Below are 23948 nucleotides of genomic sequence, written 5' to 3' on the forward strand. Positions count from 1 at the left end.
CGGCCAGAGGTGGGCCTGAACAATCACAATAAATTGGTTAGTCTCTAAGGTGCCACAAGTACTCCTTTTCTTTTTGCGACTACAGACTAGCACGGCTGCTACTCTGAAACAAATAGGAGGGAAGATGGCCACAAGACAATCTATGACTGCAACCCATGCTGTGAAAAAGTTCCCTACATTACACTATATTGCCCTGATTCTTCGTTCACGTACACTGTTGAAAATCAGGAGTAACTGCACTCCACTGCAGTAAGAGAACATATTCAGATCCCCATCAGGTTGACGTTGACTGTATCCCTTTCATAATTATTTATTATTTCTGTTACAGCAGAGCCTAGGACCACCAATCAAGGACCAGGGAACAAAACCAGGTCCTGCCCCAGCTTACGATCAAAGTGATTTTGTATATTTCAAAAAAAGGCAATGTGTTTTAAAAATGGGGGGGCTCAAAGCTACCTGCGAGCATCTCTCTACAAAATAATAAAACAGCACCTCGCTCTCAGAACTACAAGGTTCCCACGCTACCTTTCCCCCAGCAGGAGGCCCAACTACACAGGAATCATTTCTCCTTTAAACAAAAGAACAATGGGGGGGGTTCTACCCTCTTTTAATATTTATATGTCTAAATGACAGCTCTGAAAAATAGTTCTCTTCTTGTCTCCTCCATCTGACCAGGTTTGTTTTGTTAAGGGGGGGGGGGGAGTGGGAGGCGAATCTTGCTGCTTTTTTTTGCTTCTGCTGGTTTTTTACTCTTACCCACTTTCCACCCACCTTCCAACATTGGCTTTAACCGCAGCAGCCCTTTTAAATCACCCTTCCCTTCCCCTTCTTTGCATCTTCCCCACCCACTGGTGATGGCGTAGCGTAGCCTCTGCTGGGCTCCACCCCTCCTCAACTGGAAGGGCTTAAAGCTCCCTTTAGCTTAGCCTGCCTGCCCTTATTTAATTTGGAGTGTGATTTTGCTATTTTTAGCAGCTGGATTCCCTCCAGTAAGGCTTGGAGGGGTGTTTTCTTGGGTTTTTTTTTTTTTGGTCCCTTTCCTATTTCCCCCTCTCTGCCCCCCCCTCCCCGTGCAAATGATTTTGACCCAGCTTCCTTCCTCTTGGAACAATTTTTTTATTTATATAAATAAGAGCGCCCTGGCTGGTCTGTATATGTGTGTGAGTGAGTCTCTCCTTGCCTGCCTTCTTGTTTCAGATCCGCATTTGCAATCAGCAGCAGCCAGAAGGGGGGTTTTGGTTTAATTTGATCACAACACAGACACACAAGGAAAAAAAAACACACACACACACACACCCCACACAGATCCGAGATCAGGAGCAATTGTGAGTGTCTGGCCTTTTTTTTTTTTTTTTTTTTTCGTTTTTTTTTGGGTGGAGGTGGAGGTGGTGAGGGGGGTGTTAGTAAGTTGGTGTTTTGTTTATTTTGATGATTATTTTGTAGTCGAATGGGCACTGTTGGGGGGGAGGGCAAAAAAATCATTTGCAAATTGCAAATAATAATAATAATGAAGCCTGGTTTTTAGAATTTGCAGAGAGAAGCCAGCAAGGCATGCGGAATAAATATGCCCTTTGCTTTTATTCTCATCATGCATTGCAAGAATGGGAGTGGGGAGGGCTTTTCCTGGGTTTGGGGTGGGCAGAATCTGCAATGCTACCTGCCCCCCCCCGTTCTTTATTTTTTATTATTATCATTAAAGCACCTGATTGGGGAGGGGGAGGGGGAGGGGGAGGGGACGGCTCTTTCTTCAGCAGGTCTCCGAGCGGAGGGATGGAAAAGCCCCGCCGGAGACAGCAGCTGAGCGCTGGGGAGGAGCAGGAGAAACAGCAGCCGCGACGGGGGGGTGCCCTGGCAGGGAGCTCCGAGCTCGCAGTCGCCTCCGGGTTGCTGGCGGAGCTCGCTCCTGCCGGGCTCGGGTGATCCGCTCCTGCCCCCCCGCCCCGGCCCTGGCGAGCTTTGCAAATACGCACACTCCGAGCCGGTTTCATTTTCAAATCGCGCGACAGCACTTTCCTCCACGGCTTGGTATTTTTTTTGCACGGCATTTCTGCCAATAGCCAGGCAGAGCTGGGGGTGCGGGGGGGGGGGTGGTTTTTTTTCTCTTTCCCCATTTATTTTGCAGAGAGCAGGTAGCGCATTGGGCTCGCAAGAAACCCCTCCTCCTCCTCCTCCTGGCCCTTTAAAGGGGCCGATTCCCAGAGCCATGGCTCCCCCTCGCCAACCAAGAAGAGCCTGGGGTAAAGCCACTGCTGTGTTTTGGGGGTGCCGGGGGGCGGGCGGGGGGCGCTTTCCTTGGGCTCTGGGGTGTTCGTTAGGGAGAGGGGTCGCTTGCCTGCTTGTGTTCTGGGGGTGCTGGGCCGACGGTCGGCAGGGGTGCAGTGTCCCCCACATGCTGCGGTGGGTGGATCACAGGGCAAGGGGGTACTTTTTATTTCTGCGGGGCTGGGGCTCTTTGATTCCCCCATCTGGCGGGGGCGGGCGGTGGCTTGTTCGGTGGGAAATAACTTCTCCCTGCCTGCTCTCTAAAGCGTGTCTCTCTCCCTAGAGGTGCTTTTGTTCCGGGGGGGTCTCTACCAGGGCTGCAGGAACAATTTGTATAGTTGGGGTGCTGAGAGCTGTTGAACCAGGCTGTAAACCCTGTCTGATAGAATCCACTTCATAGGATCACAGACTGTCAGGGTTGGAAGGGACCTCAGGAGGTCATCTAGTCCAACCCCCTGCTCAAAGCAGGACCAATCCCCAATTTTTGCCCCAGATCCCTAAATGGCCCCCTCAAGGACTGAACTCACAACCCTGGGTTTAACAGGCCAATGCTCAAACCACTGAGCTATCAGGCCAGGGGTGCAGCAGCAACACCCCCAGTTCCAGCAGCTGTGGGCTCTACCTGGCTCCCAGACTTCCCTTCCAGCTGGGGGGCTTGGTTTCATTATAGGTCCAGAGAGGAAGAGATCTGTTGGTCTTTCTTTCAGTCCCATTTAGGTGTGGTGATGGGGTGGGGGCTTTCCGCACTGTAAACTTTACAAGGTTTCTTTCCACTCCCCCTCATTCCTCTCGAGGAGGGGTCTACACCATACTCCTGAAATCGAGCCATTCTTGCTGAGGGTGGTGTTGATTATAACCTCTGGCTTATGGTCTTGTCTCTTCCTGTCCCCCTTCACCCCGCGCCTTTATCATGTTTGTTTTAAAGCAGGGGTTCTCAAACTGGGGGTCATGAGCGGTCAGTCTCCTCCCCAAACCCCGCTTCACCTCCAGCATTTTATAATAGTGTTAAATATTTTTAAAAAGTGTTTTTAATTTATAAGAGATGGTCGCACTCAGAGGCTTGCTGTGTGAAAGGGAAAGGAGTACTTGTGGCACCTTAGAGACTAACCAGTTTATCTGAGCATCCGATGAAGTGAGCTGTAGCTCTCGAAAGCTTATGCTCAAATAAATTGGCTAGTCTCTATGGTGCCACAAGTACTCCTTTTCTTTTTGCAAATACAGACTAACACGGCTGCTACTCTGAAACCTGTGTGAAAGGGGTCAGCACTACAAAAGTTTGAGAACCCCTGTTGTAAAGGATGGCTGCTCCAATAGAGTGGGGGTCTTCAAAGCAGAGCCTTGGAATGTTAGTCAAGTTAACAGGGAATTGCATGCGCCTTTTGTCCTGAGCCCCTCCTGGGCTCATCGATAAAACTGGTTTTTATTTATTTTATCCCCTTGCTGTTGGGACTGCCCTGCTCTGCCTTCTGGGTGGTGTCCCTGTGAGACTGCTCTGAGAGGACTTCTTGGGTGTGAAGAGACTGTTTCTTTGTTGTTAAGTTGCGAGGTGGTGACTAGGGCTTGGATTGGCAGGGTTCCTGTCTGGTGCAAAGGAGCTGTGGAAATCAGTCTCAGGTGTGGAGTTTGGGGAGAGAAGCAAAGATTAAGGGTATGGAACACCTTCCAAATGAGGAGAGATTAATAAAACTGGACTTGTCAGCTTGGAAAAGAGACGACTAAGGAGGGATATGATAGAGATCTATAAAATCATGACTGGTGCAGAGAAAGTAAATAAGGAAGTGTTATTTACTCCTTTTCATAACACGAAACAAGAACTAGGAGCCACCCAATGAAATTAATAGGCAGCAGGTTTAAAACAAAAGGAAGTATCTTTTCATACAATGCACAGTCAACCTGTGGAACTCCTTGCCAGAGGATGTTGTGAAGGACAAGATTATAATAGGGTTCAAAATAGAACTAGATAAGTTCATGGAGGAAAAGGCGATCAATGGCTATTAGCCAGAATGGGCAGGGGACAGTGTCCTTAGCCTCTGTTTGCCAGAGGCTGAGAGTGGGCAACAGGGGCTAGATCACCTGATGATTACCTGTTCTGTTCATTCCCTCTGGGGCACCTGGCATTGGCTACTGTCGGAAGACAGGATATGGGGATAGATGGACCTTTGGTCTTACAAATGCCATGTCCCTTCCTCAGGTGCCAGCCAGTTGTCTCTCTGCTGTGCTTTAACTTCCTGCTCCCCTGGCTGCTGAGGTTTAGGCCAGAGAGCAGGGAGACAACCATGTGACCTGACTAGATCCTCCCACACCACTGAAGTCTTCTCTTCATAAGCTTAAGGCCTGGTCTGCACCTAAAAACTTAGGTCGACCTATTTCACTTGGGGCTGTGAAAACCTGTGTGCCCAGAACACTGTATGTAGTTAGGTTAACCTAACCCCTGTTGCGGCTGCGGACGTAGATAGAAGGATTCGTCCCTCAACCTAGCTACTGCCTTTTGGGAAGGTGGATGAACTATGCGGACGGGAAAAAGTCTTCCGTTGACACAGGACACATCTATGCTACGTCACTACAGTGGCATGGCTGTAGCGTAGACTCTGTCTTAGACAGGGAAGAGACCTATCCCATCCCAACACAGGTATAGGGCCATTTCCCAATACAGCATAATCCTGCAGTGAGGTTGCCTGTTAGGGCCCCTGCAAAAACTGGCCGGGGGTTCAGCCTAGAGGACCTGCAAATCTCTTCCTCACGGGTTCATGCAGCTCTTGAAGGGGTCCATTGCAGGCTAGGGCCATCTACTGAGAGGTTTGTGTCTCTAAGCTACTTCTTGGCTCTCTCCTTCCCTCCATGGCAACACAGCTCCACCAAAAACCTCGCTACGGGGTCAGAATGGGGACCAGGAATCCTGAGTTAGCACTGTGGGATGTTTGCTACAGGGCTGAGCCCTGCCCCATGCAGGTCCCTGAAGAGGCTGCATATGTTGTGGGTCCAGCGCTCCCCACGCCTGGATGCCCAGGTTGTCAGAGATGGAAGGGGATGCTCGGAGGATGTATCATGTCAGGATGCTTGTCAGATTTCTTAACTGGATACCCAAGTAGCCAAGAATTTTACTTAAAAACAAACCCAACCCAAAAACATTGGGACCATATTTCTGAGGGAGAGAATCCTTGTAGTGAGTAATACATAGGGGTGTTTACATGAGGCTGTGGCTTCTGAGGTTTACTTACTTGTGAGTCACTTCCACAGCTGAACATGAGCCCATATGTACTGTTTTAAAAACCTAGAAGGTCTGTGCATTCAGGATGCGTGTGTGGGGTTTCCTTGGGCTTTCATCTCACTATGCAACTTGTTTAGAAATCTGAACTTCCCAGCGAAGCCCTGCCGAGGACGGCTACATGCCCATCACTGAGGACAATAACTGTTGGTGTGGAATTTGAGCAAACCACCCGTTGCGGAGGGCAGTTGTCTGCAAAGGGGACCCTGTTCGGTTGCTACAGCTGGGAGGGTAGATGGGACTGACCATTGCTTGATGTAGGCATGCAACGGTGTTGGAAAGAGCTTTGTCCTCTCTGAACATAACTTGCAAAGTCAGTTGAATGGGATCCAGTTGCTGACAACCAATATCATTAAGCACCTGTTTTCCTAGGACATGGGTTCTCCACTGGGGGGTTGTGAACAGGTTTCGGGGGGTTGCAAACACCCTCTTTCTTTATAGATGGGAGGAGGGTCCTTGAAAGTTTGTTACTATGCTAAAGTATCCGGATTAACCTTTACCAAGGTGTTAGCTACCTCGAGTTGGATGGGAATCCATTAACTCTAGATGGTCTAGTGTAGAATACGTTAAGGCTTCCCTTGTGATCAGTTGGGGATGAGTTTGCCAACTGCTCTGCCACAGATTTTTTTAAACAAACTAATTTAGATGCTCATGTCAGTTGTTTTAGTGAGCTCAAAGGCATTTTGCTGGGGTGGGTTTTGTTTCCTGACTGCTGATGATCCTTTTGGAATTGGACCCATTCTAGTCGCTGCTGACTTGGAGGGAGGGAAGTGTTAGACATTATTCTGACCACTGGTGACTAGTGGCTTAACTGCTAGAAAAATGGACTTCTTTTGTTGAGTGTGGTTGGGGGCACACAGAGAATTTGGAGTTGCAGGGAGTCCCTGGTGCGTGCAATAAGTGTGCAGGGCACTGCACGGCTGGGGGAAGGGATAGCAGCGGCTGTGGAGGGCAGGGTGCAGGGGAACCCCAACTCCACCCCCAGTGCTGGGAGCAGCAGCTGGAGGCAAAGAGCATGAGAACTGAGAAGAGCCTAGGCCTAAGCAGGGGAGCCAGCTAGGGCTGCCCAGGGCACTTCCTTCTGACTGGCTTTAACAGTGGCCCCAAGGTGACCTTTGCACCACTTCTCCCTCCCACCCTCCACCCCTGGCTCTTCCCTGCAGCATTGGAGCCAAACTGTATCCTCTGTGGAATTGATTCAGACTAAATATTTTGGGGGCAGGGACGGTCTCTGTACAGCACCTAGCACCATAATCTAGGCATGGCCCAATATCTAAACAAACACTTTGCCTCAGTCTTTAATAAGGCTAAAGAGGATCTTAGGAATAATGGTAGCATGACAAATGAGAATGAGGATATGGAGGTAGATATTACCATATCTGAGGTAGAAGCGAAACTCAAACAGCTTAATGGGACTAAATCGGGGGGCCCAGATAATCTTCATCCAAGAGTATTAAAGGAATTGGCACATGAAATTGCAAGCCCATTAGCAATAATTTATAACGAATCTGTAAACTGAGGGGTTGTACCGTATGATTGGAGAATTGCTAACATAGTTCCTATTTTTAAGAAAGGGAAAAAAAGTGATCTGGGTGACTATAGGCCTGTTAGTTTGACATCTGTAGTATGCAAGGTCTTGGGGGAAAAGTTTTGAAGGAGAAGGTAGTTAAGGACATTGAGGTCAATGGTAAATGGGACAAAGTACAACATGGTTTTACAAAAGGTAGATCATGCCAAACCAACCTGATCTCCTTCTTCGAGAAAGTAACAGATTTTTTAGACAAAGGAAACGCAGTGGATCTAACTTACTTAGGATTTCAGTAAGGCGTTTGATACCATGCCACATGGGGAATTATTAGTTAAACTGGAAAAGATGGGGATCAATATGAAAATTGAAAGGTGGATAAGGAATTGGTTAAAGGGGAGACTACAACGGGTCCTACTGAAAGGTGAACTGTCCGGCTGGAGGGAGGTTACTAGCGGAGTTCCTCAAGGATCGGTTTTGGGACCAGTCTTATTTAATCTTTTTATTACTGACCTCAGCACAAAAAGTGGGAGTGTGCTAATAAAGTTTGCAAATGATACAAAGCTGGGAGGTATTGCCAATTTAGAGAAGGACAGGGATATCATACAGGAGGATCTGGATGACCTTGTAAACTGAGTAATAGTAATAGGATGAAATTTAATAGTGAGAAGTGTAAGGTACTGCATGCATTTAGGGATTAATAACAAAAATTTTAGTTATAAGCTGGGGACACATCAATTACAAGTAATGGAGGAGGAGAAGGACGGAGTATTGGTTGATCACAGGATGACTATGAGCCGCCAATGTGATATGGCTGTGAAAAAAGCTAATGCGTCTTGGGAATGCATCAGGAGAGGTATTTCCAGTAGGGATAAGGAGGTTTTAGTACAATTATACAAGGCACTGGTGAGACCTCACCTGGAATACTGTGGGCAGTTCTGGTCTCCCCTGTTTAAGAAGGATGAATTCAAACTGGAACAGGTACAGAGAAGGGCTACTAGGATGATCCAAGGAATGGAAAACTTGTCTTATGAAAGGAGACTCAAGGAGCTTGGCTTGTTTAGCCTAACTAAAAGAAGGTAGAGGGGAGATATGATTGCTCTCTATAAATATATCCGAGGGATAAATACCAGAGAGGGAGAGGAATTATTTAAGCTCAGAACCAATGTGGACACAAGAACAAAGGGATATAAACTGGCCACCGGGAAGTTGAGACTTGAAATTAGACGAAGGTTTCTAACCATCAGAGGAGTGAAGTTTTGGAATAGCCTTCCAAGGGAAGCAGTGGGGGCAAAAGATCTATCTGGCTTTAAGATTAAACTCGATAAGTCTATGGAGGAGATGTATGATGGGATAACATGGTTTTGGTAATTAAATATTCATGATAAATAGGCCCAATGGCCTGTGATGGGATATTAGATGGGGTGGGATCTGAGTTACCCAGGAAAGAATTTTCTGTAGTATCTGGCTGGTGAATCATGCCCATACGCTCAGGGTTTAGCTGATTGCCATATTTGGGGTCAGGAAGGAATTTTCCTCCAGGGCAGATTGGAAGAGGCCCTGGAGGTTTTTCGCCTTCCTCTGTAGCATGGGGCACAGGTCACTTGCAGGAGGATTCTCTGCTCCTTGAAGTCTTTAAACTACGATTTGAGGACTTCAATAGCTCAGACATAGGTGAGAGGTTTTTCACAAGGGTGGGTGGGTGAAATTCTGTGGCCTGCGTTATGCAGGAGGTCAGACTAGATGATCATAATGGTCCCTTCTGACCTTAGTATCTATGAATCTATGTCAGGTTGGAACGTGCTCCCCCCTTCCATCCATTTCTCAGCCTGGCAGGATGTGACCACAGCTAGTGCAGGATGCATTTTGCTCTGTATGCCTTAAGATCTGCCTGTGACTTTGAGAGGGACAGTACAGAGCTGTGGAATAGCATCAGAAGAGCCAGGCACTCTAACTAGGCCAAGGTGTGGATCCTGCCCACATTTGGGTTGGGGTATTGTTGGGATCAGCATGAGAGACAGCGGCGTTAAAGGCGGGTCTTATAACTAATGCACTGGGCTGGGATTTATAAGATTTGAACCCTGACTACTCATGCGCAACCCAGGGCAAGTTTCTTCCTTTCTCTATACCTCAATTGCCCATCTGCAGAGCAGGGGTAAATAATCCTTCTTTTCTCTGTCTTGTCTTAGGCTGTAAGCAATTCAGGGCAGGGACTCTCTCTTACTATTTCATATGTACAACACCTAGGACAGGGGGGTCCTGAGTTCAGCAATACAAACAGAAGCATAAATGCCCACTGGAGTATCTTCTCCAGCAACCTTAGGGAAGTGTTCCCAAGACAAGAAAGGGAAGCACTGCACAGAGCATGGGTTAAAAACCCTATCGGAAGAGGATCAGCCTGAAAGATAGAATTGGTAGCTGGAAGAGTCCTATGAGGTCCTGCCTAGACCATCTCCCCATCAAGGCAGGATTATTCCCTGGTGGGGTACTCTGTGCCCTAAGCAGTGGGGCTCCCACCACTTTCCATGGGGAGACTATTCCATAGCTTTCATGCATCTTGCTCTTGAGGCTTTTCCACGTAGTTCTGTCCGAGTGTGCATTTACACTCCTCTACCTGTGTAAATAACTAGAGGGTGCATGCAACGAAGGGTTGCTGGTTAGCACTAGGCATAGCAGGAGGAGACTGTATATACTTCACTCCCTCCTTCACGGAGCACTCCTGACACCCCTGCCGTTCCACCCCACCCTGGGGTGTGTGGACAACTACCTGCAACAGAGGGGGCCCAGACTTTCAAAAGGGGCCTCTGATTTTGGGTACTTGCAGAGAGGTGGGCAAAGGGCGAGGCACAAAAACCTTCATGTTCTGAAGGAACCACCAAGGTTCCTTGCTCTGCTGCTCCCCAGTAAACTTATTGCTGACAGATCCAACACAGGTCATTGTGGGGAAAGAAGGGTGAGAACTGGCGCAGAGGAGTGCAAGATTCTGATGGGACATGGCAGATGCACTGACCAGTGACCCCCAGTTTGTAATACTGACTGCCAGGACCTGGGTGGCTTTTCCTTGGACACCATAGCATCATAGACTATTAGGGTTGAAAGAGACTTCAGGAGATCATCTAGTCCAATCCCCTGCTCAAAGCAGGACCAACACCAACCAAATCAACCATGCACATGACCCTTCCCTTCTTAGTGCCCCTCTTTCCCCATCAGTATCATGGGGGTGATTGTGGCCTGTAGAACAGTGGTCATCTAGACACGTGTTCTGTACTTACCCTTTCTTCTTCTTTTCTTTTGTCCTCTGGAAGAAAGACGATGAGTGAATCTAGTGCAAAATCCAGCCAGCCCTTGGCTTCCAAACAGGAGGAGGACGTGTCTGAGAAGAGAGGGCGGGGACGACCCAGGAAGAAGCCTCAGGTATGGAGAATTGCTTTCTTCCATGCTCTTAGAGAGGGGCTCTACAAGGAGTGCAGACGGGAGGTCTGTGGGGAAGAAAGGAAAAAATGAGGCATCTCCTTGACTGACTTGCCACCTGGGAGGCATCATTCATCTAGCATGCTCTGGTGGTTACAGCCAAGGACTGGGAGTCAGGGCTCCTGGGTTCTCTCCTCAGCTCCGCCACTGCTTACAACTTGTGGCAGCCTTGGGCAAGTTTCTTAACTTGTGATCCACAAAATGAGGCTACTCTCAACATCAGAGAGGGCTGAATCGATACTTATCGAGATTTCATCCCAAGATCTAGCATGGGGCAAAGAAATAGCTTCTATTGCTGGGTAAGATTAAATTCTGGCTTCCAAGCTGGGGCCAAATGGCCCTCTCCAGAAGGACTTAGGAGGCAAGGCGAGGCAAAAAGGCAGCAGGAACTTTCAGTGAAGAGTAACATTTACCCTAGGGATGAACACAACAAAACAAACAGGGCTCCAGAGAAGGTACTTACTGGCATTGGGAATCATGTTATACGTCCCATTTCTATACATTGGGCTCACCACCATGGAATTGAACACATGCATAACTTGTCTCCTGGATACAAACTTATAACCCCCGACTCTCTTTGCTACATGTGGACAGCAGAGACCCCCTGGAACTTATTATAGAGTAAAAGTTTGGCAGGATATGTTCTCTGCCAAAATTTCCTCCCTCTCAGCTGCTCTCCTCTGCCCCAGTGGTGGCGGCTGCATTTCTGTAGGTGTACGGTTTTTGAGTCCCTTGGAGTTACAGAAGCAGAATGTTTCTCTCCTTGCTGTGCCCAAAGGTCCTCAGGAGACTCCAGCTAAGTCAAGACTATGGCAACAAGATGACCTTAGAGGCTTTAGCTACAGTAGGGAAACTTACCCCAAAAAAATCCCACCCAGCTGAACTGAGGGGAGTCATACTATAGACAAGACTTCTGCAGCTGAACCAAGTTTTATGATCATGGTAGTTAATGAAACCTGCTTTTTCAGCAGGTTTAACTAATGCTGATTAACTAATCAGTCCTGCTGAGCCAGTGGGAATTTTGTTTGTGTAAGTTTCTCTCATGTAAGGCCCAGGCACGAACTCTTTGATTTCTCTGCTCTCTGCCATGCAGCCAACATGATTAGGTAGCCAACTAGTTATCACTCTTATGGCAGAACCTGAAACGTGACTGGCTAAACCTGCAGGGAAGGGAGAATTCCCCTGCCCGTCACCAGGAACTGCAGCAGGTAACTAGCCACCAATAATCCCCTCAAACTTTAGGACCAGTTGGACTCAGCTGAGGATGGTCTAGTGCCTTGTGCAGATGAGGCTCCGGAAGCATTTTGCTAAGCAGGCATGTTACTGGGGCAACAAAAGGGCATACGGAAAGTCAGTGGCAAAGCTAGGAAGGGAATCCAGGTGTCCCAATTCCCATTTACTGTTCTAACCCCTGGAGAGTGTCATTCCTCTGATCCCTTTGTTATTGCAGTATTACCTTAACCATAAACCCAGGGAGCTGGGGAAGCACAGGAAATTGTGAGTACATCTCATTTGGAAGCCCAGAGTTTTTAACTCTGCTGTCGGCCATTGCAGTTTCTCCACATTGACACCAGCCTAACCAAGATCAGCAACTGGCCCTTGGTATCAGTCTTTTAACTGCCCTGAGCCAGCTGATCCCAGCTCCTTCCTCTTCCGGCTGGTGGAATATCTCCCTCACAGGGCTCGGATTGGTGGGGGGAGGCAGTCACTCGGTGGAGGTGGGGGCAGGGCTGCGGGTGTTGGATTACTGGTTCGCTAATAGCTGCAGCTATAAACGGAAAGTGCTTGGGTATTAGAAACTGTAGCGGTGACACCAGAATTGTGAACTGTGCATTAGATTGTTTTTCGTATGAGTCTCCCAGGTGTTGAAATTTCAGGGTGCTCTTTCCTCGGCGATGGGCTCTGGGGTTAACAGTTTTAATTTTTAAAGGGAGATATCCCAGCGCCCGCTCCAGAAATCAGCCCTATGGCGTTCTCTCTTACGTCTCCAAATCTGGGAGGAAAAGCAGCCTCTTCTCGGCAGGTTCATGCCTTTCCTCCCCCCCTCACCAATGGCCCGTTCCATCGAAGTCCAGGTAGCCCCCGTCTGCTCTGTCCCACGTCCCTCCTGTGCGCAGCGTGACAGGTGCGTTCTGTCCACAGCAGAGTGTGTCACCTGAAAGCAGAGCGAGTCGAAGTGCAGGCCCACTGTGGCCATCTCTTCACTTTGAATTCCCACGGCCCTTGGAAACTACAGGTCCCAGCATGCATTGTTCCCCCTTGATCTGCCTCTGCTGCAGTGCAAACACTAGCCAGGTGTTTTGGTTGGCATCTGTGTATTAAGATTGAGGGGGTGGGTGCAGTGCCATGCTGTGGGCATTTCTATAACAGAGGCCCAGTGGCATACATGCTCCTCTAATGCCGGGACTCCCGTTTATTTTGTTTTGCTGGGACTCCTTCCTGCTCTTAGGTGCAGTGGGATCCCACTTGGATGGGCAAGTGGGCTGTGAAGAGACTGTGCTTGCCCCAGCCCTGCCCCTCGGCGCTGATCACTGCAGATCTGGGTGTCTGCTGACAAGTCCTGTCCTTTGTCTCCAGCAGGAACCCAGCGAGGCACCAACCCCCAAGAGACCACGTGGCAGACCAAAGGGGAGCAAAAACAAGGCCACTTCTAAAGGCAGGGTAGGTATGGGGGCGGGGGGTGGAGGCAGGGGAAACCACATGACCTTCCCCATCCACTGCTTCTTAATGGCAATTTAAGATTGTAGCGACTTCTTGGCATTTGGGCACTGGGAGCCTGAGGGTGTCTGGTCACAAGATGTCCCTCTCCCTTGGATTTCTTGGGGGCCAAAGTGTAGCATCCACAGGATTTCTGTTCTGGGAAGCAGGAGGTGACGGAAGTTCCCACACACACGCACGCAGTGGGCTCAGTGGTGAGATTTCTACCCCAGCTGTGCAGACAGACAGGGTTTGGACCAGACAGATGGTCACCCAGAGTTTTGCAGGGAGGAACCTCCTGCCCCTCTGGAGAGTCCTAGGTGGCCTTCCCCGTCACATGAAGCTGGTTGCATCCAACTGGGACAGCTGGTGACATTTGTTTGTCGGTGTTGGCATGAGCATTGGCTTTGTGTGCAGCATCGAGGCAGCTGGGGTTTGCGTGCCCAAGGCTGGGCAGGGAAAGAAGGTCTCCCTGCTGCATGGGGCCCCAGGCCTTTCTCCAGGGAGGAAAGTGGGGGTGGAGCAGGGAAATCTCTTACCACAGACTCTGGGCTGCGATCAGATGGACAAGGGGAGGGTTCACACCCCATCTTCTGTTTAACGGCAGCCTTGAGCATCCCACCATTATTCTAGCCAGCTGCAAATGGTGGACGGGCCCCAAAGGAATTGTGTGGGGCAGAGGATAGAAGGAGGCTCGTTTCTGAGCACATCCCTCCAGACCCAGACTCCGCAGCCATTTCCAGTCATGTGCTTGCTCCGGCCATTGCTGTGCCCGCGCCCCCTGGATCTCAGCCCCGACAGGGAAGGCGTTCAACGGGGGAGCAGTTCCAGAGGGATATTTTCCCACAGTAAATGGGAAGGTTAAACTGGAAGGGGCAGGCGAGAGCTGGGATGCCTGGGTTCTATTCCTGCTGTGGGGGACCTTGGACAAGTCACTTTCTCCTGTGCCTCAGTTTGCCCACCTGTAAGATGGGAATAAGGATACCCATCACACAGGACTGGCGGGAGGTGGGTGGAGTGCTTTGAGATCCTTGCTTCATAGAAGGATCAAGTCTTATAGCTAGGGCGATGCGTAGGGAGGAATCTGTGGCAGCAGTGACCCAGCAGCAGTGTGCTCGTTCTCCTGGGGTCGCGTGTGTGTGTTAGTGAGGGGGATGAGGTTACCAGCTTCCTTCAGGCCCCCACCCGCCTCCCCAGGAAGTCTTTGAGGACAGAATGTATAAATGACAGAGTATGAGACATCACTATGCTTATCCGTGGGGGAAGGGATGGGGGAGAGATCGACAGAAGGTTCAGGGAATGTGGTATGTGTGTGTGTTTGTGTTTTAAAGCTGTTTTGAAAACACGCGACTCATATCCTGCAAATTTCTCTGAGTCATGGGGCTGGGGCCTGGCCATCGCATGCAGGAAAATAACTCTGATGGGGGCGGGGAGGGGGATCTAGCCCCATGGGGCCATCGTTGTGTCCAGCAGCCTGAGAACTGCCCCTCGTGTGATGAGTTTGACAGGTGACAAGGGGGGAAGAGGAACGGTTGACGTGACATCTGAGCTAGAAGACAATAGAAATCAAAGATGTCCAGGGAAGGAGGCGAGCGTGTGTTTCTTCGGTCCCCTCTGTGGATTTAAAAGTTCTCTCTGTGTTTAGAAAGCTGCAGTAACACCTGGGAGGAAACCTCGAGGCCGGCCCAAAAAATCGGTAAGTGGAACCTTCCTTTCCTAATCGTTCTCCTCCGGGGCCCGATTCTGCCAGGTGCAGAGCCCCCCTCTGCTCCCAGTGAATTGAGAGCATACAGAGCCCCACAGGATCAGGCCCTTGCACAAATACAAGGTGGGGAAAGAGGCCTGCTTCTTGCAGGGAGGAAGCCAGTCTCGGTGGTGAGGGATGGGATCAAGAGGAGTAGCATGAAACTCATCTGAGCCTCTTGTGTCCTGGAGGAATCACGGTGATGGCAGTCCGGGTATTCCACACTGCAGATGGATGGCTTCACTTCTGCGCTGTAATAAGAGCTGGTCTCTGTTCTTGGGAGCTTTCCAGTTGGTGGTGGGCTAATGCATGTACTGACACTGGCTAGCCTGCATGGGTATCTGTGCTCGCCAACTGCTGCGCCCCATGCCATAGCCCCTATACTGCTGATGGAAATCTCCTTTTGCACCAAAAGCTGGGTCTGAGAGCTGTCTCTTCTGTCATTGTGAATTTCCATGGGAATCATGCAGTTCAACGTGGTCCCTGCTCGTTTGACTACTTTGCAATCACAGCAGCACAACCGAGCGTGGAAGGGGCTGGGGTGCAAGGAGCTGCGTCTCTGGGCTGAACATTAGCAACACAGACCATGCTCTAACCAAGCAGAGGGCATGCGCTTGTGTCTTGGTACTGGAAGGTCCTCGGGACCTGTGCTGTAATATAGCAGGGGGGATGCAACCAGATCTCGGGGCTGGAAGTTCCTAGGGCAGCAGCATAGAATTAGCAGAAGGGTCGCAGTCCTGCGTCGGTGCCAGATGTCCTTGCAAGCAGCACTGTGGTACACCTTAGGGGTGTGATGCAATGTACTGTGGTCGAGGGGACACAGTCACATCCTGGTGCCGGATGACGCCCGGGGGAGTACAGCGAGGGGACGGGTGTCTCACTGCCAGAGGGTTCCTGGGGGGTAAACTGTAATATGGTAGGTAATAATCCACCTCTCTGTGGTCCATGACCACGCTAAATGGCTGTAATTAGCTCAGTGTTCTTTTTCTGCTCCCTGGAGTGACTAACAGGAAGTGGCTTGTTCTCTTCAGCTAGCTGGCACAGGCCTGCCCAAGGCTTTGTGGTGTGTTACCAGGGTGGCATTCCTGCAGAGTGAGTGTGCCGCAAATTCCCTCTGCCCCCATGTTGCTCCTCTTTCTTCCCTTTCCCAGCCACTGAGGATCTCTGGCTGTAACAGACCCTCCCACAGTGCCTGGCAGTCTGAGCTTCCCCCAGCAGCACCCCGCCCCACCCCAGCAGCGATAAGCTACAGCAGCAGCCCCACCCTTCCCCTGCTGTAAGCTGCTATCTGCTGCCCTAGGGAGCACTCTGCTGGCTCGGCAAGCTCTGCAGAGCCGTGGTTTTCTTGCTTCTCTCCAGGTTAAGGCAGCACTGCATGCCTCTTCCGCTGGGTCCCCTTCTACAGCCAGCTTGAATAGCCTGGCAATTTGGGGCACCCTGTAAACAGTACGTGAATTCCTCCCACCTTCCCCTAACTGCCCCACGGGCTCCTCTGCATCCCTCCAGCCCCTGAGGATTTCAGTCTTTGCTGTCTCCAGCCACCACCTCCAGTTTTCCCTCTCTTTGTACACCCCGTAACTTTCTCCCTGGTGTAACTCCATTCAAGCTAAGCATTACGCCACTGTCAGGGTCACATTGCATAGCAGGAGACACCCCCCCCCCACCTCAGCCCTTGGCAGAAACATCCTGGCTAAATGTGTCATGCTCACCTGCTGCTGGTTGGCTGTAGTGACTCCACATCCAGAGAAGGGGCGGGAGCCTGGATAGTTGGTTTCCAATATCCTGCACCAGTGCTGCGAGATGCTGCCGCTTGCCACCAGATTTGGAGGGGGCTCCTAAATGCAGCTTTGAAGGGAGTTTGTCTGGAAACTCAAGACCAGAGATAACAACGTACATGGTGCACAGTGCACTTGGCCGCTCGCTCTTCAAGACGTAGGTTCAAATCCTAGCTTGGATAATAAGAGGGGAAGACTTGTTCTAGGCCTGTCTGGTAGGAAAATGCCTGACTTGCCAAATTCTGGAACCATCCCTAGCTAAATGAGGCCTGAGATGGGAACGGCAAGGGGTGGGCTTCAGACCTAGGTTGAGGTGCATTCATAAAGCCACAAGGGACTGTTATGATCTAGTTTGACCTCCTGCACAATGCAGATGACACAAGTGTCCCCAGCATTCCTGTGTGGTGGAGGGAAGGAATTGGGGTGCTTTGCCATGGCAACAGCAGCTGGGGGCTGGTCTGGCACTGCAGGGGTCTAGCCCAAAGCTGCATCGCTGAAACTTGCACAATCCCTGGCTCACTAGTGTTCTAGAACAAACATAAGAATCGCCACACTGGGTCAGACCAAAGGTCCGTCTAGTCCAGGATCCTGTTTTCCAATGCCAGGTGCTTCAGTGGGAAGGAACAGACAGGTAATGTCAAGTGATCCACCAAGCTCGCCTCCAATTATTTTTACAGTGTCTTGGGCTTTGAAATCTGCAAATTCCTTTGCAGGCTCCCCTGGGGAGCTGTTACCTCTATACCCGAAATTCTCCAAGCGAAAGCAATGTCTAAACTGAAAACAACTCGGCCTGCAAGCAGGGCCTTGGCTTCGCACAGCTGCAGGATTTTCTAGCCGGCTTCCTCACTCTCCAGGTGGGGCTGCCAAACCCCTTTTTCTATTTTGGGTTGCCCTGGCATGCTGGTTAACCACAATCCACTTCCCAGGAGCGGAGAAGGGTTAACCAGGGCCCATCACTCCCTTCCTTCCTTCGCTAAGTGAGAAGGCCTGTGTCACTGGAAAACTTTGTATGGAATTGGCAGCTGCTTTCCATGCCGGCTTCAAGGGTTTGTTTTTTTTTTTTTTATGAATGAAACGCGCGGAAGTGGAGGTTGCTGACTCAGGGCTGACTGTGAGGGTGACTCAGACTGGTTTGCGAGCGTGCGTGTCTCTTTAAAGAGAGCCAGGCGGAAGAGTGCATTTCAAGGAATGCCTTAGCTCCCCGGCTCCGTTTCATGCCATTGCTGGGGCACTCAGCCCAGGGGTTCCTGCCAGCAGTGCTGACGCGTGCTCCCTGCCTTGCAGGTTTGGGAGGTGGGGTGAGCAAGGGAGGGTGCTGCTCTCCGAGTGGGCGAACAGAGGTCGATTGCGAAAGGGAAGGAAGAGCAGGGTTGGTCTTAACAGGCATGTTGAGATTCCAGCTGCTGCTGGGGTCCCCTCTTGTGGCCTCTGGGAAGCATTACATCTAGCTGTTGGATATGTTTTTTGTTGGGCTGTTCACGTCCATGGAAGTTACTAGTGTTTGAGTATTTCTGCTATGGCCGAGGCTAAAGACCTACTCAGGACCAGGGCACCCACCACCACATTAGTACCTGAGACTGGCCCTGCCAACACCAGCTGGCGCAGATGCTTCTCCCTGAGGACGGTAACCAGAATCCATTACAGGGGCCCGTTGGAGGCACAGAAGTTGGGGTGTCTCCTTGGCAGAGGCGCTATGGTCCAACGCTAAGAGCAGGGCACTGAGCGTCGGGATTCTTCCATGTTCCGTTCCAGCCATCGCCAATTATGCCGACGACCTTGGTTACGTGACTCTGTCTCTCACTCACTTTTTAATCTGGAGCTCTCAAAGACGGGCAAGTGCCCTTATCCCCATTTCCCAGGTACGGAAATCCGGGCGAAGAGACGGAGTGATTTCCCCAAAGTCACCATGGCAGTGCTGGGACGAGAACCCTGGCATCCTAGCTCAGATCTATGCCTTGGAGCAGAGCCAGTTCCAAGTGCCTGGCTGGGCCTGGAGGTACTTGGGAGCTTGATTTTGAAGTTTAATCTGGTTAGGGCTCCACTCAAAGACCGTTGAGTGTGAACGTTTTAAACATACAGAGGAGTCAAGGGGCAGGTCTAAAGAGGGCTGTGTCTTTAATGGTGCAGCACTAGCCATGGCGTATGCTCCTATGCTGACCTGGAGCCAGGCTGGCCGGGTGCTACCTCACTCCTCCCTTCTCTTACAGCAGAAGGACGAAGAGGAAGTGAACGTTTCGCAGGAGTCATCCGAAGAGGAGCAGTGAAAACGCTTGAACCCGGCACTACCTCATCGTTCAACTTACCAATTTCTCGTCAAGTTCTTGGACTGAGGAAGGAACCAAAACAAAACAAAAATCCTTGGTGGGAGTTTTTTTTTTTTTTTTTTTCCTTCTCCGTGCCCCCCACCCCCGCCACAACTTTCTCACACTCAAACAGCAGCAGCACTGGGGTTCAGCTCAAACCGACGGAGCGGCCACCGTGCTCGCTGACGGACGCTGTTAACTCGAAGGGGGAAACCGGGCTCTGTTGTTTCTCTTTCTTATTGGACAGGGTTAAAATTTAGCCTACTGGCTGATGATGTTTCTTTTGTTCCTAGTGAAATTCACTGAGGGAAGGCTCCTGTAGAACAGTTGCTTTATTGTTTTGTGATTTTTTTTTTTCCAAACACACTTCAGGGTAGGGAAAGGAGGAGAGGGGGCTGCTTATGGCTGTCTGTATTTTTAGTTTTCTTTTTAAACTAGTTGGGGACAGATCTGTTAAAGCCCTCCACCCACACACCTCTTTTCCCTGCAGCATCTCTACTTTGCACAGGAGCTGCCCCAAAGCTGCAAGTGATATGAGCTTCTCCCTGCAGCCCTGAGAGGGGAGCCAAGGTCTGTCGAGGGGGGGGGGGGTGTTAGTCTGACAGGGCTGGCTGAGCACTGCTCCCCCATCTCAAACTCCCTTGTCACACACAGCTGCAGAACTGTCTGACGCTTCCCCCTCTTTCCTTGGCACTGATGTTCTAGCCCACCCTCCTCAGCTGCTGGCCCTGCGGGGAAGATTTAAAAGTGGAGGCCGCCCTTCCTGCTCTGGGATCCCCTAAGTGAGAGGGCATGAAGGAAGCTCCCTCTCCTGTGCTGATCCAGCTCCCCAAAGCCCTGTGCTGGCCTAGGGGAACCAGCACTTGTGTAGTTTTCCCCTTTGGGCCCAGCAGCAGAGCAGGGCTATGCATTAAAATCACTTTAGGGGGTAGGGCAATAGTAGTGCATCCATGGCTGGCTGCACGAGGGACTCTGAGCTGCAGCTACGTGTTAACGGTTTGTTTCAGTTCAGCCAAGGCATGTTCTGTTGGCACTGAGGTGTGATCACACCCAGCACGCAGAGCCCCGCTGGGGGAATATTCCACAAGATAGGACTATAGAGACCCAAGTTCTATTCCAGACTCTGCCACTGGCCTGCTGGCTGACCCGCGGCAAGTCACATCACCTGTGTGCCTCAGTTTTCCCCATCTGTAAAAGGGGGATAATGTTACCAACTGCCTATGTAAAGTGCTGGGAGAGCTACAGATGAAAAGTGCTAGGCAAGAGCTAAGTATTACCATCGGGTGCATTTTGAAGGACCCCTAGACAAGCCTACAGAGCATCCTGCTCATGATAGAGCAGGCTCCTCCTTGCAGTCAGAAGAGTGGCACAGCTGAAACACAGAGCAGACACATGGTATAGGGACCAGCTGGCAATCCGATCCACCCCCGCCCCCACAGGTGACCAGTGCACAATCGCAAGCCTGGAAGCAGGGTGCAGCCAGATTTGTCTGAATTACTCTAGGGCAGAGATTAAAACTGACCTGCTGCCATCTTGAGAGAACTTTTAAGACTCAGTGCTCAAGAATAGTTGTCCTTTTGTTTTAAGTTACAAAGTCCAGCCACCCCTTGCTCTTCTGTTACGGAAGCACTAATGCTTTTTGCATCCCTCCTTCCAACTTACAAAAGCAGACTTCCCTCTCGGCAGAAGACCGACACTCCCCGCAACACACAATAGATGTAACACTGCACTGTTGGCTGCCTTTTCGCTTCAGCTTCTCCCCACCCCGTGTGTAAGGCTCATAAGGCCGGCTACCCTCAGTCATGCTGCAGCAGCTCTCTGATTGCAGGACTGTGGGTTCAGCCCCAAAGGGGTGTCTGCCATTTAAAGGGGAATTCGCCTTTCACAGGCAGCATTGCTGATTCTTTCTCTTTCTCATCAGCTCTGTGGCGTTCTCCATCAGGAATAGCATCGTGGGCTTTTTAGTGACACTTGTACTTCCAGGCCAGATTTCAGGGGATTTTTTTTTTTTTTAAGGTTTATTTTTGTTGGTTTGTTTTTTCCCTCCTCCATTCACAACTACCTCTGGATAATTTAAGTTCCATTCTCTTAACCATAGATATGCTGCTGCTGTTACTGCTGCTGTACTGGTTACAACATTTATTATTCCAACATGGTCTTTCTGGTTTTTATTCCTCCCCCCGGGAACGATTCATTTACAGTCGGGAGCCGAAGCTGGGTGGATGGCGGGGAGATCATTTTAAAGCGTTAGGCTATTCTACTATAGAAAGGGACAGAGTTTTTCAAGGGGGTGTGGTGAAGACACCCCGTCAACCCTTTCCCCTGGGCTTTCCAGCCAATGTTAGAAAAACAAGAGAAAACGGCAAAGCAGCAACCCAGGACCTATTCCCCACCAGCCGTTAGCGCTCGCCAGTGGGGAAAACACCCCTCCCTGTCCCTCTGCCCCATTGGGATTAGCACTCTACTGCCGTGGCCTGGAAACGTTCCCCGGCGGCTCGAGATCACTGAACTGGAGATGTTGCTCTCTAGAGAGAGAAGCAGCCCGGGTCGGGCGTGGGACTAGGCCTGGGCCTGAATAATGGCGGAGTCAGCCCCTGCCTCTCTTTCCCCACCTGCCTCTGGAGGGGATGATGTTCGTGAGGTGACTCAGCAACGCGGAGCGCCTTAGCTCGCAGGAAGGCGCCCCTGCTTGCGGCAGGTAAAGGAGGGGCCGCGGCGAGATATTGTTCGCTCGTTAATCCACACCAGGTACCAGGCCACTTACTCTTTTCATGCTCCATGCCTCAGGCTGGGGGATTAGACTCAGCAGGAAAGTAAACAGCTTGAGCGTCTGCCTCCAACGACCTGGAAGATCCCTTCGCCACACCACACTCCATCCCTTTAGCTACAACCAACTGCAGCGGAGCTGGAGGTTATTACTATGGGGAAGAACAAAGGGGTGAAAGCAGTTTTGGGGTTTACATTGAGAGTTTTTACTGGGTGTTCAAGTCACCTGTCCAGCAGGGCGGCGGGGGGGACACCACCTGAACGTAAGCCATGGCTGGAGAAAGCAGGCAGATGGCTGACAGTTGGTAAAAAGTGCAGGTTTTTTGGCCCATTGTTAAAGACCTTTTGGTTTCCTATTTGCAGTTACTTGAATAAAACATTTTATGGATGTTTCCAGCCTCCCTGTCTCTCCCACCTGGTGGGTTGGTTTTAGAGCCGCACCCAGCCCCTGCCACAGAACCACCAACCCTCTCCCTGGCAGGCAGGCCTCTGCCTTTCAGTCTACATACAGACACAGCACACAACACAGGGCTGCTGGTGGCCACTCGCTTTCCACTGAGACCTCAGGTGAGCAGAACAGCACCGGACGCAAGGCTCCTCTTCCAGCCTGGAGCCACAAGGCGGGCAGAAGCATAGACATATATGACAGGTGAGAGCAGCAGCTCCTACTCTTTGCAACAATGGTTCACTTCTGAGCTAAATAGCTCCCCTGGCTATATCCCCAGCACCTAGGGGTATTCCTTATAGATCTCTCCTCAGGGCAGGGAGAACATCCGACACACACACACACACACACCCCCCGCCTGCCTGTTGGCTGAGGCAACAAGGGTGCAAGCATAATAGGGTTTCTGGCAGCAAATGGCTCCTCTGTATAGTTTTTAGTTAAGGCTGCAGGGCACGTACAGCTCCACACAGATCATGTTCCGTGCACTGACCTTGGGATTCCAGAAATACACCCGATGGAAGTAGTGGGACCTTCAAGTCAAAGAAAACCACACCCAGCATCTAGATTTTCCACTCGTGCCCCTCCACACGGCATGAGCACCTCAGTGAGTAAAGAACTGCAAGCCTGCACACACAGAGCTGCAGAGAAAGTTAGAAACTTGCTGCCCGCTACAAGTTTCATTTGGTCAATGCCACAAATGTGTGCGCTCGTCTCAGCTGCTTAGCTTGTGGGCTGCTGTCCACATTGCGCTTTGGGTAACCATGACACGCACGCTCATGTTACACGTTCCCTATTAAACTGCGTTTGCTACGTTACCATTCCCCACTCTTCCATGAGAGCCCGATCCTGCCAGGGGCTGAAGGCTCCTCCCAGGCGCTCAGCACTTTCGCAGAATTGAGCGCTACAATTCCCTATGGCACCCCAGTTGCTTTCATGTCTCCAGAGAGGCCTCGCAGGCACTAATCGCGACTGAGAGTGCCTGTGAAAACAGCAAAGGCTACTGTAGGGACGAGGCAGCAGATTCACACATACCTATCTAACAGAACAAACTGCGAGGCCAGGTTTCAAACAAGATGGTGAGGAGGCATCTAAAGGGTCAGAGTTAAGGTGATATAGGCACCTTATTTGAGGAGTGTGCAGCCCTAACTCTGCATTTTCTGGGTTTCTAACCAGGGCTTTGGAGCGGAGCCTGGAGCTGGAGTGCGGAGCAGCTCTGGAGCAGTGGAGCTGCAGGTTTTTGCCTGGAGCTGGAGCAGAGCCGGAGCACAGCTCCAAAGCCCTGTTTCTAACATTTGAGGGATTTTTAAAATTGACATTCTGGAATGGTTACCATGCATTTGAATTACTAATGTATACCTGTAACTTCAGCATCATTGTAACCACGATTGGTTTAGATCTCTATTTTTTTCCAAGCTCCCTGTCACCCAGTTTGAAGGAGGCAAACAAAACAGCCCTTTTACCCCAGGATCTCAGAAGATCTCTCACTGGATCACAGCCACATGCAACCTGCTTGCATGAAGCACTCAGCATTAGCACCCATCTCTACTGCATTCAGGGCAGGGATAGGGGAGTGTGAGGAGAATCCTGGAAATAAAGGATTCTCTAAAGAGCAAGCAGACAGGACTGAGCCAAGGACCAGCCTTCCCCCACGCACACTCCCTGCCACAGTCTGGAGAGATCAGTGGACCTGACTTC

At 50.6% G+C, this 23948-nt stretch overlaps 1 protein-coding gene across 7 annotated transcripts; it reads left to right on the forward strand.

The window, feature by feature from the left end:
* Positions 1–1120: 1120 nt before the first annotated feature.
* Positions 1121–22146, forward strand: HMGA1 (high mobility group AT-hook 1). Of its 7 annotated transcripts, none has more exons than XM_074936295.1 (5): positions 1121–1325; positions 10358–10466; positions 13104–13184; positions 14866–14916; positions 18947–22144. In XM_074936295.1, exons 2-5 carry the CDS (start codon positions 10365–10367, stop codon positions 19001–19003), a joined length of 291 nt encoding a protein of 96 aa, XP_074792396.1. In that variant the 5' UTR covers positions 1121–1325; positions 10358–10364; the 3' UTR covers positions 19004–22144. The 7 variants fall into 7 exon arrangements, with proteins under 7 accessions (XP_074792396.1, XP_074792395.1, XP_074792391.1 ...); XM_074936294.1 differs by having other exon boundaries at positions 1125–1325; positions 13101–13184; positions 18950–22143; XM_074936290.1 differs by having other exon boundaries at positions 1128–1325; positions 13101–13184; positions 18947–22142.
* Positions 22147–23948: the final 1802 nt, after the last annotated feature.

This window comes from Natator depressus, chromosome 21 (genome assembly GCF_965152275.1).
Source record: "Natator depressus isolate rNatDep1 chromosome 21, rNatDep2.hap1, whole genome shotgun sequence".
NCBI classification, from domain to species: Eukaryota; Metazoa; Chordata; order Testudines; family Cheloniidae; genus Natator; species Natator depressus.

What these genes read in the sequence shown, in the direction of transcription:
- HMGA1 (XM_074936290.1), top strand. Translation starts at nt 10,365, where the DNA reads ATGAGTGAATCTAGTGCAAAATCCAGCCAGCCCTTGGCTTCCAAACAG. An exon ending in GACCCAGGAAGAAGCCTCAG is followed by an intron (nt 10,467 to 13,100) that starts GTATGGAGAATT and finishes CTTTGTCTCCAG; the next exon opens with CAGGAACCCAGCGAGGCACC. An exon ending in GAGGCCGGCCCAAAAAATCG is followed by an intron (nt 14,917 to 18,946) that starts GTAAGTGGAACC and finishes CTTCTCTTACAG; the next exon opens with CAGAAGGACGAAGAGGAAGT.